General features: G+C 34.9%; 2 protein-coding genes across 3 annotated transcripts in view; one reads left to right on the top strand and one right to left on the bottom strand.

The window, feature by feature from the left end:
- Positions 1 to 3222: 3222 nt before the first annotated feature.
- LOC106871522 (integrin alpha-9) overlaps positions 3223 to 19340 on the bottom strand; it is a 93511-nt gene continuing 77393 nt past the window's right edge. Inside the window, exons 17-21 of the mRNA XM_014918024.3 lie at positions 15609 to 15650; positions 14047 to 14166; positions 13336 to 13428; positions 6606 to 6716; positions 3223 to 4013 (exon numbers count right to left, since the gene is read on the bottom strand). Coding sequence (XP_014773510.1) covers positions 3912 to 4013; positions 6606 to 6716; positions 13336 to 13428; positions 14047 to 14166; positions 15609 to 15650 — 468 coding nt within the window. The 3' untranslated portion in view covers positions 3223 to 3911. The remainder of the gene's footprint in view (positions 4014 to 6605; positions 6717 to 13335; positions 13429 to 14046; positions 14167 to 15608; positions 15651 to 19340) is intronic.
- LOC106871512 (ATP-dependent RNA helicase DHX8) overlaps positions 10563 to 19340 on the top strand; it is a 143879-nt gene continuing 135101 nt past the window's right edge. Inside the window, exon 1 of one of the 2 annotated variants that reach the window (XM_089365602.1) lies at positions 10563 to 11038. The gene's annotated coding sequence lies outside the window, so the exon portion shown is untranslated. The remainder of the gene's footprint in view (positions 11039 to 19340) is intronic. The other variant, XM_089365603.1, reaches the window with a different exon arrangement.

Genomic DNA, 19340 nt, shown 5'->3' with positions numbered 1-19340 from the left:
GGGAGGACAACCAGCTGTAGAAACATTGCCTGGTCAAATTGGAGCCTGGTGCAGCCTTCTGGCTCGCCAGCCCTCAGTCAAACCATCCAACCCATGCCAGCATGGATAGCAGACGTTAAACAGGGATGATGATGATGATGATGATGATTGGTAATGAAGGCCAAACTTATTTTAGAACAATCACACAATGTCAAGCTACATGACAGTAACACACATACACACATGACAGGCCTCTTTCATACACATACATACATGCACAGACATAAGTATGTGTGTATGTATATATTGTGATATCATTAGGACATTTATTATATTTTCTTTAATTGTTTATCCACTTCTATCTCAACATGTAAGCCCTGCCCCACCTCATCTGTTCTGGGAACTAAAATGGAAGAGGGGCATGGAGCAGATTCAACAAAGCCCTGCTTGTTTTTTTTTTTTTTCAGTAGAAGTGTCAAGATGTGTCAAGTTGATTGTAAATGTTTAAAAGGTTGACTAAGCTACAAGGTTGCTGATATCTCAAACAGAAATAAGTGAAAAGTTATAAGAAAAAATAATAACAACACACAAAAATGAACTGAGAAAATGTAGAAAGGATCTCAGAACTTATCAGTCATAAGATATAACTAAACATGTGTGTCTGCGTGTGCCTCTGTGTGTGTGTACATATGTGTATATATTACATATGTGTGTGTGTGTATATATATATATGCACATGAATAATAATGCATTTATATGTATAAATGTCTGTATGAGTATATATATATATATATATATAGATATATATACACATGTGTGTGTGTGTGTGTGTGTAAATTAAGGATAAAAATCACATTAATGATTTATTATCAGGTCGTCAGCATGGAATAAAAATTTATACTGGAGACTGTGGTCAGACCCTAGCTGGAAGGTTTCTGCTGGATGGTTAAATGTGTGGATACAGGACTTTGCACTTTGCTAAACCTACAGAAAGAGTCAGAAGAGGGTGTCAGAGAATTTCTATGATTTCAGCTACCCCCTAATTTCTGGCCTTATAATTCCCCTGGTTATAATTCCATGAATTACTGTGTCTATGACACAGTTGGGAAAAACACCAACTGTTCACCAAGACTGAGCTGGTGGCCAAGATCAAGGAGGGATTCAAAGGTCTTCTCAAGGCCCAAGTGAGAAATGCATGCACCAGGGCCATCTTGAGGCCATGAGGAAAACTGAGGATGGTTATTTTGAATAAACTGTTATTTCCCAGCCATATTTAAAAAAATTTTCCTAAATATTTTTATTTTCAGATGATGTTTTCTTTTCCTTTTTTTGCAAATTGTCAAATTTAGCCCAAATACCCTTTAGAAGAATGTGTATAGCTGAGGATATTTCCTGCCACCCCAAATTAACATCCTCATGGTGTCTCGACCTGCTAGAAATAGCGACCAAATGCCCTCAAATCACACGCTGTTGTTTTAGAAGAGGACATGTTAGATAAGACAGGCCTGGGTTTCCAACACATAAGAGGAAGAACTGGATCCTTGTGACTGGAATGTCTTTGCTCACTAGTCTGCTTGGTTGGAGCTGACCTGGGGCTAAATAACAGCAGCTTCCACCCTGCAACCAATACACAAACCACTTGTCCACTTTCTGTCCCCCCACCCCCTATCATCATCACCAACATCATCATCATCACAATCATTGTATCCCCGCCTGTGTTTAAGATAACCAGTAATCAAGGTTGTAACCTCGTAAATCCCAAGATAAAAATTAACCGAATTCTTTTATGCTGTTTTTGCTCCAACTTGTTCATGTGGGGTGGAGGGAGGGAGGGAGGGAAGGGGATTAGGATGCTTGCAGGTTCCTGGTTATCTCTGCACCTCCTTCTATGTTAGGTTAAAGAGGAAAAAAAAAAAAAGGCTCTTGTGTTATTTTTATTTATTTTACATTCTATTCAACAGTTCCTGAAAAATAGCACTATTAGTTACAGCTTTCCCACAAGCCAATCACTGGTTGGCTGTATTTCTAACAGCAGCTGACAAGGGAGTGTCTGCATATATGTGCAGAACAAATATCACAAAGTACTTTGACCAGCTCCAGGTTTTTTGTTGTCATATTTCTGTTGTGTTATTTTGTTTGTTAGTTTCTCTATGGTGTCTACATTCATCACCAACATACATTTGCAAAAGAAGCACATGCAAATGTATGTCATCATCATCATCATTTTAATGTCTACTTTTGCTTGCCTGCATGGGTCAGACAAGATCTTTTGAGGCATATTTTCAACCCCAACACCAACATCCAACTATTTAAGCTACAATTCTATCAGTTTTGGGCTTAAGATCATGAATACAAACTCTTTTAAACCCCATCTCCACCATCACACCCAACAAAAACCGATAAAAAAAAACAATCAAGCAAATATAACTGGGAGTTTTACAATAAATCAGATGAAAACAGAAAATTGTTTCTGCTTTTAAAGACGTTTAAAATGTAAGTTTTCTTATCAATATTTTGAATGGTATTAGTAAGAGCCAAAGCAGAAATAAATCTATTCAGGGTCCCATGGGACTTACAGCATTACTCCCAACCCTAGTTTTAGTTTCAGAGGGTTTAGTGAATTAATACATAAATCTACCAACACACCCATCGGGATTAGGAGAACACTATTTCCATTTCAGGGTATCTATCTTTTGACAGGAACAAGTAAATGAGGTGTGTAAAATTATGTGTCCTTATTTTCTGATATGTGTGTGTGTGTATTGTATTCTCTCTGTTGGAATTGGTTCAAAGTGAACTACTTTCATATCTAGTACTCAATACATGGTAAGAATGTAGAGTTTTCTATTTTTTTTTTATTTAAAAATGGACATAACCATTATTTCGACTCCAGTTCATTATCAAGTTCAACATTGAAGTAATCTTTAAATCGCCGTCACTGTCATCATTTAACCCTTTAGTATTCAGGTTAAGCTGTCAAATATGATATTCATTCACATTGCCTTGAATTAATACTGCTTCATCTCATCACTTTGAGTAAGAAATCTCTATTTCACATGCTCTTCAAAGCCAGCTGCCAATTTGTTCACAGCCTTTGTAGCATGCAAATATAAACAAACACACACACACTTTGACAACACATGCACGTACAAACACACACATACACACACGCACACACATACTTTAGATAAAAAAGACATTGGAAACCTGAGATACTGGTCACAGTATTAAATAAAAAAGAAATTTTTTCAACAACAACACATAAATAAATTTAATTACATCAGTTGAAAAATTAAAAAATAAAATAAATGGAAGTGTTTTTTGCTTGTTCTTTAGTTACTCTTTTTTTTCTTTAACCGAGTTGGTTCAGTGTAGAATTTTCAGAGCAGGTTGTTTATGAGAGGGAGTTGGAAACAAAGGGAATGAAGATGAGGAGTTAGGGATGAGTGGGAGGAGATTAGAATGGAAATGATATCAGTTGTGAATTGGAATGGGATGAGGTGGGTAAAAAAGGGCCAATGTTTGATCCCTAATATGTAGTTTGTGAGAACATGAGATCATAAACAATATGCGTTTCTTGTTGTTATTGTTTTTTTTCGTTTTATGTGGGAATGAAGGGGAAGAGGAAGTGAGAGGACATATGTCCATGATTGTAATAATAATATTAAAAATAAAATAATAATAATAATGGTTTCAAATTTTAGTATAAAACCAGTAATTTTCGGTGAAGAAGGCAAGTTGATGACAGACATCAGTTCTTGATTTGCACTTTATTTCATCAACTTTGAAAGGACGAAAGACACACTGGCCTTTGTGGCATTTGAACTCAAAATGTAGAGAGCAGAACTAGAAAATGCAAACCAATATTCTGCCAGCTCACCACCTTAATAATAATAATAATAATAATAGTAATAGAAATAATAATAATAATCCTATTCTTTGTTATCATCATCTGGATCAGGCTGTGATAATTGTCTCATCTTGCCACTGTGTCCTCGTATGTGGTGGACTTTCTGTCTTTCAAAGAATCCACACTGAAATGGAAGAAGAGAAAGAATTCACAAAATTGATAATTGTTTCCACATTAAATAACAATGCAAGGAATTTTATATTAAATAGAATATAACGACTGGAATAAGCTTCTGCTCTTCTGAATGTACAACTTGTATACTGCCTTCACATTAAAACCATTCAATGCCTAAATTCCTCAACTTACCATTGCCCTTATCATATCTCATCTTACCTCTCCTCAGACTATGTGCCAAATTCTTGGTCTTACCCACCCAACCTTATGTTCTAGGTCAGTGGCTCTCAACCATTTTTTGCTTAATGGCCCTCTTTGATTTTTATTTTATTCTGGTGGATCCCTGCATAACCATTTGGTGTTTAAAAATTATTTTTATAGATATTTCTTTCAAAATTTCTGCTTAGTTTTTCCCACGTCCCCTTATTTAGGTTTGCAATGGCACTCAGTAAGAGAATATGTTTCAGGGGTTAGAAGTGTGTGGAACTGTGAAAAAGGTTAGACAAAAAAACTAGTTTTTTTCTCGCAATAAATACATCGACAGCAAAACTTTTTCATTGACACCTAAAATATTTATTGTGGGCTCCCAATTTACTGTTTTACTTGTGTGAACCCACCAAAATCGTATATGGACCTCAAGTGAGAACCCTTGTTTTTGGTATAAGGGAAGAGAACTGGAGAATGAGAGAGAGAGAGAGAGAGAGAAAATAAACAGTGTCATGTAAACAAGTGGAGAGGAAATAGATCACATATACTACAACTCCATGTGGGAGTGGGGAGGGAGTTGTGAAAAGGAGGAAGATAAGAATGATGATGCAGAACGGTGGTGGTGGTGGTGGATGGTGAAAAGAAATGTCACCAGTGACTGAATTTAGAGAGAGAAAGATAGACAAAGAGGAAGAGAGTAGAGAAAATACAACAGTATATATATGTATGTGTGTGTGTGTATGTATGTAATAAATATATTTATATATATGTATGTGTGCATACACACTGCATGTGCGTGTAGAGAAACCAGATTGCAGAGGATTGAAAAAGAAATGGTGGTCATCTATTTATTCATAAAAAACTGTGTTTGTTGGTAAAGTTTAATATTTCTGAAGTTCAGAGGCCATTGGGAGAGAAGATTTTGATATTTGAGATTAAAATCCTACTTTGGGGGTGGAGAGAGAGAGAAGAGGTTTTCTTTGTCCTTGGTCCATGAGAATTTGGTCTCTGTGTCTAAACCCACACAGACTGGGATGAAGAAAATCTCTTCCCTCCTGCTTCCTGAAGAAGTCTTTGAAATGTTGAGTCTCTTCTTTTATTGGCTAATGATGAATTTAAGAAACATTAAGCTTACGTAATATATATATACGCATGCACACACACACTCATATGTGCATGTATATGTGTGTGTGAATATACACATGAATAAATGTATGTGTGTGTGTGTGTGTGTGTGCTTGTGTGTTTGTAGGGATGTAAGACGTGAAGAAATGCAATTAGTTAGGTCAGAGGAAGTTTTTCAAATGGTAGCTTCACAATAACACTGCTGCCACTACTACTACTACTACTATTACTGCTGCTGCTGCTCAACCACATTACCACCAATACCATTACTACACTACTACTTGTACACAGTAATAATTGTAATAGTAGTAGTGGTGGTGGTGGTGGTGGTGGTGGTAGTAGCACCACCTCCATTACCAACATGTTATTTATAGCAGTCACTATTTTACCCATTTGAGGCATGTGGCTTAGAGGTTAGGGTGTTGGACTCGTAATCATAAGATTGTGGTTTCAGTTCCAGGACCTGGTGACGTGTTGTGTCCTTGAGCAAAACACTTCATTTCACGTTGCTTCAGTCCACTCAGCTGGCAAAAATGAGTAATCCTGTGATGGACTGGGGTCCCATCCAGGAGGGGGGAACATGTACGCCATTGAAACCAGGAAACCAGTCCTCATAAGCCTGGCATGGCTTGAAAAGGAAATATTTATTTTATTCTTTTACTTTACCCAGTTCAAAGACATGTTTATATATCTGTGGATTACAAGTTAGTTTGCTGGGACAAGGTTATAGGATTATGGGCAGGGGTAGCCAGTGTCACCCAGAAAAGGGCCAAGTAGAAGCAACACTTGGAAGGTCAGACAGAGGTCAGGAATGCTTTAAAGTATATCTTTTCCACCGTGTATTGATACATCCGCAGTAGCTTGCCCCAGTTTTCAACCTCTCAAAACCTCCCTCAATGCTACTCCTTTCTCATTTTAAGGGATTATTTCTTGTAAGTTACCAGTTAACTTCACTGGTGCTAGTGCCATGTAAAAAGTACTCAGATATATATTTCATTTTAAATCATATTCAATCAAAGTTAACCTTTTTGAATATAAAATGTCTTCTTCCATTTAACATTTTATCTTTTAATTTCTTTGCGAAAATCAACTTCAAATCCTGACATAGAACAATGTCCAGTATTTACTTCTTCTGCTAGTGTTTCGGTTAATGCTCAGGCATCAATACCAAACATGAAGGTCTTGGGTGCAAAAATATATAACAACAGTGAAATGACCAAAATAATTCTTGTGTATTTTTAGAGGTTAAATTACTCAGAGAAATTCTTACCTTCCGTAAACCACAAATAACTAGAATTAGAAGAAACACTCCCAGTGCCACACATAGAATAATGATCCAGATTTTTATATGTTTTCGGTCTGGTCTCAAGTTGGTCCCAACCTAAAAAGAACAACAAAAATATCGTTTTTATTGTGAGTTATTGTAGGCTGAGTTCATATTCCACCATGGTCAAGAATAATTTTTGTTCCAATTGAGTAATGGGGTAGATGAAATAAAGCACCAGTAAGTATTAAGAGCAATGACATGGACTAAACACCCACCTCAAAACTGCTGGCCTTGTGCCTAAATAAGAAACAGTTATATTGTGTAACAAAATTTTGATTTTTGTCTTTTGTCAGTTATTTCCTTTTTGCTTCTATTTAGAAATCAAAGGAAGTGACTACTATTCCCTTTAAACTTTGCTTTTTTGACCTGGACATCAATGTTTTGAAACTGACTGGTGAATCTTCACTCACTACCCCTACCCCCAAATGTTTTGACCGAAAATTTAAGCTTCACGGCACAGAAACTTCTTATTTTACAAATAATGTTGTAAAATATAATGCTAAAAAAATAAACATATAAACCAGTGTTTTTATTTCGGTAAGGGCGAGAGAATAGCTACCGACTGTTTGTTGAATATCGCATGGCTGTCAGCTTTGCCGCATCAAAGGAACTTAACTTTTCATAGAGATACGGGTAATCTGACCTACTGACTTCATGCAATATATTAACCATGACTTCGTACCCCCAAGAGATTTAACGGAGTAAGTGATATTAGATACTCCAGGAAAACTAACTTACGCTACTGTATAGTCCATCAGATAACCTATAAAACACTTGGAATATTGATAATTTAACTTAATATCTCGTTAATTATTTATTAGTGAAAATTTGGTTTGTTCCAGAAACATATTTCTTCTGTATTCTTTTCTGCTCAAGGAACAAGGTTCGAAATTTTGGGGGAGGGGGCCAATCGATTAGATCGACCTCAATACGCATTTGATACTTAATTTATCGACCCCGAAAGGATGAAAAGTAAAGTTGACCTCAGCGGTAATTTGAACTCCGAACGTAAAGACAAACGAAATACCGCTAAGCATTTCGCCCGGCGTGCTAACGTTTCTGCCAGCTCGCCGCCTTATATTTCTTCTGTATTGGAAATGGACGTGGGTAGCTTTTGTTATGACTTTTTAAAATCATTTCCAATAGGCAAGGCGGCGAGTTGGCAAAACTCGTTAGCATTCCGGATAAAATGCTTAGCGACATTTCGTCCGTTTTTACGTTCTGAGTTCAAACGCCACCGAGGTCGATTCCGCATGTCATCCTTTCGGGATCGATGACCTAACCAGCTGAGTACTAGGAGTGAGGGGGGAGGGGCGATGTAATCGACTAGCACCCTCCCACAAAATTTCAGGCCTTGTGCCTAAAGAAGAAAGGATAATTTGAAGCAGGCCGAAAGAGATCTGGCTGTTATTTTTAGCAGTCCGAATGACCACGTAGAAGCTCCTTATATATGTTAATAAAATGAAATAGCTTTTAGCGGAGAAGTCGACACAGGTTCAGAGATCACTTCATCATCGACAGCTGAATTCTCATCATAGAATATTGGGGCCCAGATTTTGATTAATAGGGATCAAATATGCCTATACTTGCTTTGCTCGGCAGCAAGTTGATGATAATTAAAGAAAATAATGTAGGACCACAAATGATGATTAAAACAGACGTAATGTATGGGCGGAGGTAAAGAATATGTACATCATCCGTTTTCAGTATAACAAAAACCTTAACTCTAACCATAACCACCGGGTGTACGTATTCTTTATTTTCGCCTATGCATGTATTAATAATTTATCTGAATTCAATAAATGCTGATCATATAAAAATTGAAGTTCTAACACTGGAGACCCAGAGTACAAAACGTTGCCGACATTTTTTTTACAGATTGTAATTATACCTGCATCAAGAATTACATTCGCAAATAGATGCGTTTGAGAAGAATAGACTAAATTTATCAATGTGGAATGTAGCAATATATATTCCATTTAGTGTAGGAGTAGAACAACTCGCCTGTTTTTAGAAAAAAAGGGGTGTGTTCCTCAATTGGATTGATAATGGAACATCATTCCTTAGCACAGCTATCATTTATATCATATAGCACATACGTTTGGGCACATATGGGTTTACTAATACAATAACCAGCGGTCCGGAAAACAAAAACTTTCGAAATAGGTTTTTTGTTTCCTGCAGGCAAGGATATAAGGGGAAAAAAACTGTTTGCGTGCGCGCACTCACGTCATGAGGAAGAGGCTCAATTACACGCTACATATTACTCGATTCGAGTCAATGTCGACTATATATATATATATATATATATATATATATATATATATATATATATATATATATATATATATATATATATATATATATATATATATATATATATATATATACATAGAGAGAACTGTATAGGGTGCCATTATACTTAAGGGCACAGAAAGCTATTATGCCTATATGCTGAAAGAAGGCGCTGAATATGTCCTGTCACTTCAAATGTTCACTCCAGAATTAAATACACAGGTTGTAAACGGGAGGCTGGCTAAAAATTCATAAAACAATTCCAGCATATAAGCATAATACCTTTTTGTACTTTAATTATACTTTATACAGTTATATATCTCTATAAATGTATTTTACCTAAAAGTTTTTTTTTATATGCTGGCCATTGATAAATTACATTAATTTTAATGATTTTATCTTCTAATTATATTATATCTTTGAAAATCAAATTTGTTCGTGGTGGTCGGTGTTATTTTATTTTCTTGTGAGCTGATAAGTGGTCTGGAACCAAAAAGATGACCACAGCTGAAATACCTTTGATCCATAGTTTAGTTCAGGCCTGGCCAACTCGAATTACATTGCGGGTCACTTTAATCACAGGAAGTTTTTTGAGGGCTGCTTGTATAGTCATAGAATTGAAAGCATTTTGCTTTCTCATGCTATTATTACAATAATGAATAAATGATCGTTGATTCAACATGAGATATTATCGTTGCAAAAATAGATGTATCTCTCTTTTTCACTTTTCAATGCACTCTTTAATTTTTGATAAAATTTTTTAAATGTTTGTTTAAATAAACCATTTTAAGAAAGTATCAAGCGGGCCGCAAGATGGCCGGTGGGCCTCAGTTTGGCCAGTCCTGGTCTAGTTGACCAAGTTTGAAATGGGGGTTAAACGTATATAGAGAGATAATATAACTATAAACTATTACCAGAAATGGTATTCAAAAGTATTTATCATCGTTGGTGTCTACAAAATTATTTAGGTATATTTTTTCAGCGAGATATAATCGATTCAAACACATATTTATTACATATCATTATTTTATAATATCAGTATTTTTTTATTACATTAGAATTTTTATTGCATGTTACTATTTTGTTATATCTGAAGGATGAAATACTAAGTTGATGCAGATGGGATTTCACAATAGCGAGTCAACAATCTATATTTTTGTGAAAACATCAGATGCAGCTAGTCCAATGTCTAGACTATATTTTAGAAGACATTCCCAAGCGAGGTTGAAATGTTGAAGTAACAAGGTCAACGTATGTCTGTAGGTTAAATGTCAATGGCTGCATTAAAATAAAATCCCATTTACCCTCTTATTGATATCCTCTTCCTTCCCACAAAATAAAAACACCGAAAAATAAGTATGTAAATTGTTCTTTCCGCTCGCACTAAAAATAGAAAACAGCTCTTTCTAAAGTTTTCCATCCGTGGCTTTCACTGAATATAAAGCAGAGCGAAAACATTATGGTTAATTGTTGACCTTAACTCTTATTTTTCGTAATTCATTCAAAACTGAATGTAACAAAAATTTATTTCAATGATAAAAAAGAAACTATTATACAATTGGCCAATTTTAGCAGAGGTGTAGCCGATAAAATTGTTCAGTATATATCACTGCTTGTAATTTTATCGCCATCAGGAGCATCTAAACTGAAAAATATAGAGGAAAGAAACGTAAAGTTTTTTTTCCAGCAATCTACTGTTCCTCATAATTCTGCGATCTTAATATTTTTAGGATTAATGAAAAATGGTAAAATCAATTTTAAAAAAAATATTCTCATTTTATTTCCGAAGTTGAGTTTCACTCGGGACACGGAAAGACATATTTGTTTTTTTGAGCTGCCGTCGTTACTTTGGCAGACGACATCCCAGAAGCGGGAAGCAATTTTGAGGTTTCAGTCACGAATTGGTTGAATCGAATCACCAATAATAAATTGTAGCATATTACAGTCATCATTTATGGCAACAAGAATGTGACGAAACACTAGAAGAATTTATAAAGCTTTCCTTAAAGAGCTGAACGAGTTTTATAGAAATGAAACAGCATAAAAACCATGTTTTGCTCATTGACCGAACAACAACTCGGGCAAGTATTTTCTAAATGTTTTTGGCATTCTTTCGGTGTGTGACGACAAACTGAAAGTGAAAATATTGATACTATTCGGTAAATCTTGGTAAAATATTTCTTTGGATGCCTGTTTTTAAGGATTTTTTCCCCTTAAAAACAAGACAAACCAATGTTTCAAATATTTACCTTCTGCTCCAACCTTTGAACATTTCTTTTTAATACAGAAATTACATTTCTGAAAAGATTTCTTTTCCTCCCCCAAATTTTCAAATTTCTTATTTAATACCGATTGCTTATATCTTCCCCACTTTTATTTTGTGATCATAAACCGAAAGAATATTTTATTTATATATATATTTTCAATATATTTTTTTTTGTACCACAGACAGGGACGGGGGGCAACGGCCATTTTTCTTTCAGGTCTTTTTGGGGAAGAAGCCAATACGAATGTAATTTTCTTTAAAAAATCATTCCGTGTGATTTAATTTTGTTGGCTGTAAAGGCTGATGGCGAAGTTAGTACAGCTTTCCAAATAAAGAATTGCCATGAATTAATTAAAAAAGAAAAGATATATTTTGGTACGTTTAAATGTATGACCCAGAAATAGTTTCTTTTCCATCTTTGCTAGAAATGTTGGTATATTTTGATGAATTAAACCGTGTTAGATTTATGTGAAATACTTTTTATTTTTATTTTTGAAGATATAATATTGTTCCATAGAATAATATCCAAAATTAAAAGCTGTTTCAATGAAAAAAAAAATAATATACTTGAATCGTATGCATAGAGCCATTTTTTAATGATTGAAATAAAGAGCAAGGACAAACGGAGGTAAAATTTTAAGAGATTTAGTATTTTCAGAAGCTATTTATCAAATATTAAATATTTATTCGAGAAAAGAAAAGAAATCTTTATTGAAAGTATTTCCATAATAAATAATTAATTGTTATGTAGTGAATTGTCGACTTCGGCCGACATTGATTTTTTTTGTCTGCAAAAAGCAGACGACACCTTTCTTCTTCATTGCTTTGCAGACTGACAAAAGAATTTCCGAAGATATTATGAAGGAAATGATATTAAAATCCGACCTTACTATTTCTTTTTTTATTTTTTTATCCAGTTTGCGAAAAAAAAAATTTCTACAATGTTGTTTCGAAAATATTTTCCTTTCAACAGCAATATTTACTATTTTAAACGATAAATAGTTTACAAAAGAAAAAAATCGTGGAAAAATGTTGAAAAAAGTCAAAACTGAAAAAAAGTATATCTTATATTCCAACAAATACGGTATGCTGATTGTAAGATGTAAAGCATTGAATATGAAAGATCTGGGGAGGAAGGGAAAAAGCCTGGTGGTATTTGTTGGATGTGTAATGTTAACCTTTGTGAAAGGTGGAGCAGAAAGAAGCAAGGTGAGTGACTGATTGATAGGAAATAACACTCCACTGGTATGGACATGTGATTGTATGAGGAGTGATATGAGTTATCAGTGTACGACATCCATGAAAAAGGATAACCTATGAAAAAGTGGTGGGTAGATGTTGGGTTCTCAGAAAAGGAAGGAAGATTGAAACAAATATTGATGTTGTGTGGCAGTTCTGACCAACACAGGCCAGCATGATTAAAATGAGTATCAGGCATCATAAGATTAAGATGTTGGATTGGCAGAATCATTAAAGCATCAGATGAACTGTTTGTAGAATTAAGCAATGATCCTTTATGTTCTGATTTCATGTTCCAAGACAAAATAGCAGTCAATTACTGGATTAATGTAATATTCTTATAAAGCATCCTACATGTGAATGGAATTACAATAAAATAACAACAACAACACTGTTATTTATTTTACCATCCCTTGTTCTAGTTCTCTACTATCATCATCCAACTTCTAACTGAAGAATAAAGAAACAGAAACCTAGGAGGTTCCAAAATACTGAGATGTTGAATAAAATTATAATCAACTGATCCTCCTGTGGTTTCTTTTACCTCAAGCCATAAACTTTCCAGCACCTAATTGCATTTGCTCAATGCTCTACTCAGTGACATAGCTTGTGTATATGTGTGCTGCCTGGAGCAGCCCTTGAGTTTGCTGCACCTCACAGGGCCTCTTACCTATACAGGTTTATACAACAGACTCGTGGACCTTCCTGACCCTGCTACATTCTCAGCTTTACTGATTCTGCCATACAACAGCTTTGACTTTTTTTTTTTTTTTTTTTACATCTTGTGAGAGAGACAGCAACAACAAATTTTGAATTGGGGCAAAACTGGGAGAGATATTGATTTAGGGAATGTGAGAATATTATAAAGTTTACCTGAACAGACATTTCCGTATTTTGTATTCCTGTTATGAACTGCTCATTTTTGTGCTCTGATATCATTATGTCAGAGAAAACTGGAGTTAAATCCTGGGGATAAAACAAAGAATACAAAGAAATTTAAAACAAAAATATGAATACAACAGGCAAACAGTATGTACGCATTCACGTACACACATATACACACGCACATAAGTATTGGAACACCTGATTCTAGAAAACAGTATCACAAATGTTATTATGGAAATATCTATTGCACACGGATAGGAACCCATCATCATCATTTAGTGTCCATCTTCCATGTTGGCATGGGTTAGCTGAGTTGGCAGGAACTGGTAAGCCAGAGAATTGTGCCAACCTTCACAGTCTACTTTGGCACAATTCTTACAGCGGGATGCTACTTTTTCTAATGCCATATAAGATACACATGTGCTGGTGATGCATAAACACAACTGTGCCAGAGGCACATAAAAAGCACCCACCACCCTCTGTAAAGTGGTTGGCATTAGGAAGGGCATTCAGCCATAGTAATCATAACATAACAGATAATCAGAGCCTGGACAGCTCCTGTCAAACCATCCAACCCATGCCAGCATGGAAAACAGACATTAAACAATGATGATAATTTCAGGAACACCTGCTTTTAATGCAAAGTATGGTAATAACAGTTGAAAAAGCAAGAAAAATAACAAAGGTGTCAATACTTACAGAATTTGTAAAACGAGTGAAAAGTTTTAGCTTTATTTCTACATTAAATGATAAAGTTGCTGAAAAATTATGTACTTCACAGTTGAATCGATATTCTTCCTGATTTCCTTCCAGCTTTGACTGAAAATATTAAAAAAAAATTTTTTTTTTTTTCATAACTACTAAATCAGTAAATGATAGTGTACCCTAATCTACTGGGTTTTACATAGGGCCTCACTTAATGACTATCACCATAGACTATATCCAAGGCAAGTCTCAACCCTGTGCTGCCTATCCTATTTTATGCAACAAGTTTTTGAATACCAAAAGTTTAGCGAGGACCCCAGGGTTATCGTCATCATTCAAACATCCACTTTTCCATGCATGCATGGGTGAGATGGAATATGTCAAGGCAGATTTTCTACAGCCAGATGCCCATTCTGATGCAACCCTCACTTGTTTCTAGGTAAGATAGTATTTTCCCATGGCCAAACTTTTTTCAAAGGAAGGCTAGAAAACAATTTTACTCATTTGCAGCCTTAGGTGATGTCAAGACAAGAATACACACCTGCATATGTACGACTGGTTCCTTTCTGATCCTGTTTGCCAAATCCAATGAAAGGTTGTAGTTGGTCTAAGGCTATAGTCGAAGACACTTTCTTAATGTGCTACACAGTGGGACTGAACCCAAGACCACATGGCTGAGAATCAAGCTTCTCAACCACATGGCCACACCTGCAGGGTGAAACCCTTTGTCAACTTCTTCCACCTCTGACAACTATGCTTAAGTAAGCTCAGCATGTCTCTCATGTAAGGATGCTACATGATCATGAAACATTCTACATTTGGTGGAGGGTGGGGGTCAGTAACCGAAGCACAGCACATTATGGTCCTTCGGTGCCTTTTACAGAGCTCACTCTGTCGCAAGCATTGAAATCCAATCCCTGTTTTGTCCTAGGCCACAGTTCTACTTCCCGTGGTTGGGTACTGATCACATTAATTTCACTATCTGGGAGAAGGGCAAAGCTACAATGCTTCTGTTATAGCAGTGAACATTCTCAGTGGTTATTTAACCCTTCAGCATTCAGATGTAAATGTAATACTTGTTTATTCACAATGTTTTGAGTTAATCCTGGACTATCTCATAGCTTCAAGATTTTGATGATGTGATTGTTCAATTTTTTGAATGACATTGTAGGGTAGGTTTGAGAGGCCAGATGTGGCTAGTTGAACATAAACAGGTAGAATATTTGGGCTGGATTTGGCCAGTTTAAATGCTAAGGGGTTAATTCTTGTATCAGTAACCTTTTTAGCCATTCCATGACTGCATATCTAAGATAATGGCTTTCCCTCTCTCCCATCTCTGCTGCCTCTTGTGATAAAAACCTTATAATAATTAGTAGGAATTGTTTTAATTATTAAGATTGTAGACATGTTAATTTCATGGTTTGGCCAAAGACAAGTTACTCTTTCGTCATTGTAAGATGTATTTACCATTAAACAACTGCAAAGTTTTATATTTTTTCCTACTTTTTTTTCTTTTTTGTTTGAATGTAGGTTTGAAGGGGTACAAAAAAACTTACCTCATTACAACTTAGCACTGGTAAGCTTTCTTTTTGAGTGATCTGAAGAAAAATAACACAAATGTTATCAATAGTTTCATATTGTCACTAGATATGATGTGTTGTGGCAATAAGTGTCAAAGTTGACATTGGAAAGATGACACGGGCAAAAGAAAGATGACATGGGTAAAAGTAGTGAAGTTGTGGTGTTGGATCTCATAAAAGTGATCAAGAAGAATGATGATACACTAGTCTGCAAACTTGACAAACCAATACCTCCATGAAAAACAAATAATGAAACAAAAATGATGATGATTTTTGTGGTAAGAAGCTTGCTTCCAAACCATACACTTCCAAGTTCAGTCCCACTGTGTGACACCTTGGTCAAGTGTCTTCTATAATAGCCTTAGGCCGATCAAAGCCTTGTGAGTGAATTTAGTAGACGGAGGCTAAAAGAAGCACATTGTGTGTGTGTGTGTGTGTGTATCTATATCTATATCTATATATATATATATATAAAGACTGAAGCTTTGTGATTGAATTTGGTAGGCGGAAGTTACTGCCGTGTGTGTATATGTCTGTGTATGTGCTTGTGCCTCTCTCCCAAAGAGAGAGAGAGGGATACATGTGTGTATGTTTGTCCACCCGCCATCGATTGCCAACCGATGCTGGTGTTAATATCCCCCGTAGCTTAACAGCTCGGCAAAAGAATCTGATAGAATGAGTATTAGGCTTACAAAGAATAAGTCCTGGGGTCAATTTGTTCAACTAAAGGCAGTGCTCCAGCATGGCCGCAGACAAATGCCTGAAACAAGTAAAAGAATGTGCGTGTGTATGCATCATCAGCATTTTACATCTACTTTTAATGCTGACAGGGGTTGGATGGGTCATCACAGTCAGATTCATATCTTTTTTAGAGTTACTGTCCTCCTACACAGTTTGGAGGACTATGTGTTGCTCAAAATAATTAATTTTTCAGGTTTGGTTTCTATGACTGATTGTCATTCCAAACACTAACCCCTTTACAATGTCTACAGAGGACATTCTATCATGACATTAAAACTATTTAAGCCATCATATCTTCAAACAGTCTTAACCCTTTTGATACCAACCCAGCTGAAACCACCTCTGGCTCTGTACTACAAATGTTTTGTTTTCAAAAGTTCAGAATTAAAACTTTCCACCAAACCTTAGTCACAATTTATGTTCCTAACACTAGCTTAATGTTAACTAAATTATTTTACTACATTCTTTGTTATATTTAAAATTAATGGAAAGAGGCAGAGAGCATCTCAACTGAAATATGGTAACAAAAGGGTTAAATGATTAGTTTAACTCTTTTGATACCATCACAGCTGAAACCACCTCTGGCTCTGTACTACAAATGTTTTGTTTTCAAAAGTTCTGAATTAAAATTTTCCACCAAACCTTAGTCACAATTTATGTTCCTAACACTAGCTTAATGTTAACTAAATTATTTTACTACATTCTTTGTTATATTTAAAATTAATGGAAAGAGGCAGAGATCATCTCAACTGAAATATGGTAACAAAAGGGTTAAATGATTAGTTTAACTCTTTTGATACCATCCCAGCTGAAACCACCTCTGGCTCTGTACTACAAATGTTTTGTTTTCAAAAGTTCTGAATTAAAATTTTCCACCAAACCTTAGTCACAATTTATGTTCCTAACACTAGCTTAATGTTAACTAAATTATTTTACTACATTCTTTGTTATATTTAAAATTAATGGAAAGAGGCAGAGAGCATCTCAACTGAAATATGGTAACAAAAGGGTTAAATGATTAGTTTAACTCTTTTGATACCATCTCAGCTGAAACCACCTCTGGCTCTGTACTACAAATGTTTTGTTTTCAAAAGTTCAGAATTAAAATTTTCCACCAAACCTTAGTCACAATTTATGTTCCTAACACTAGCTTAATGTTAACTAAATTATTTTACTACATTCTTTGTTATATTTAAAATTAATGGAAAGAGGCAGAGAGCATCTCAACTGAAATATGGTAACAAAAGGGTTAAATGATTAGTTTAACTCTTTTGATACCATCCCAGCTGAAACCACCTCTGGCTCTGTACTACAAATGTTTTGTTTTCAAAAGTTCTGAATTAAAATTTTCCACCAAACCTTAGTCACAATTTATGTTCCTAACACTAGCTTAATGTTAACTAAATTATTTTACTACATTCTTTGTTATATTTAAAATTAATTGAAAGAGGCAGAGAGCATCTCAACTGAAATATGGTAACAAAAGGGTTAAATGATTAGTTTAACTCTTTTGATACCATCCCAGCTGAAACCACCTCTGGCTCTGTACTACAAATGTTTTGTTTTCAAAAGTTCAGAATTAAAATTTTCCACCAAACCTTAGTCACAATTTATGTTCCTAACACTAGCTTAATGTTAACTAAATTATTTTACTACATTCTTTGTTATATTTAAAATTAATGGAAAGAGGCAGAGAGCATCTCAACTGAAATATGGTAACAAAAGGGTTAAATGATTAGTTTAACTCTTTTGATACCATCCCAGCTGAAACCACCTCTTGCTCTGTACTACAAATGTTTTGTTTTCAAAAGTTCAGAATTAAAATTTTCCACCAAACCTTAGTCACAATTTATGTTCCTAACACTAGCTTAATGTTAACTAAATTATTTTACTACATTCTTTGTTATATTTAAAATTAATGGAAAGAGGCAGAGAGCATCTCAACTGAAATATGGTAACAAAAGGGTTAAATGATTAGTTTAACTCTTTTGATACCATCCCAGCTGAAACCACCTCTGGCTCTGTACTACAAATGTTTTGTTTTCAAAAGTTCAGAATTAAAATTTTCCACCAAACCTTAGTCACAATTTATGTTCCTAACACTAGCTTAATGTTAACTAAATTATTTTACTACATTCTTTGTTATATTTAAAATTAATGGAAAGAGGCAGAGAGCATCTCAACTGAAATATGGTAACAAAAGGGTTAAATGATTAGTTTAACTCTTTTGATACCATCCCAGCTGAAACCACCTCTGGCTCTGTACTACAAATGTTTTGTTTTCAAAAGTTCTGAATTAAAATTTTCCACCAAACCTTAGTCACAATTTATGTTCCTAACACTAGCTTAATGTTAACTAAATTATTTTACTACATTCTTTGTTATATTTAAAATTAATGGAAAGAGGCAGAGAGCATCTCAACTGAAATATGGTAACAAAAGGGTTAAATGATTAGTTTAACTCTTTTGATACCATCCCAGCTGAAACCACCTCTGGCTCTACTACAAATGTTTTGTTTTCAAAAGTTCTGAATTAAAATTTTCCACCAAACCTTAGTCACAATTTATGTTCCTAACACTAGCTTAATGTTAACTAAATTATTTTACTACATTCTTTGTTATATTTAAAATTAATTGAAAGAGGCAGAGAGCATCTCAACTGAAATATGGTAACAAAAGGGTTAAATGATTAGTTTAACTCTTTTGATACCATCCCAGCTGAAACCACCTCTGACTCTGTACTACAAATGTTTTGTTTTTAAAAGTTCTGAATTAAAATTTTCCACCAAACCTTAGTCACAATTTATGTTCCTAACACTTGCTTAATGTTAACTAAATTATTTTACTACATTCTTTGTTATATTTAAAATTAATGGAAAGAGGCAGAGAGCGTCTCAACTGAAATATGGTAACGAAAGTGTTAAAGGTCTTCTCAACCTTATACTGTCTTTGTTTGCTAGCCACTTT

The sequence above is a fragment of the Octopus bimaculoides genome, chromosome 18 (genome assembly GCF_046866305.1).
Source record: "Octopus bimaculoides isolate indiv1 chromosome 18, ASM4686630v1, whole genome shotgun sequence".
Classification (NCBI taxonomy): Eukaryota; Metazoa; Mollusca; class Cephalopoda; order Octopoda; family Octopodidae; genus Octopus; species Octopus bimaculoides.
The sequence above is the reverse complement of the archived record's forward strand: the minus strand, read 5'-3'. Positions and strand labels throughout refer to the sequence as shown.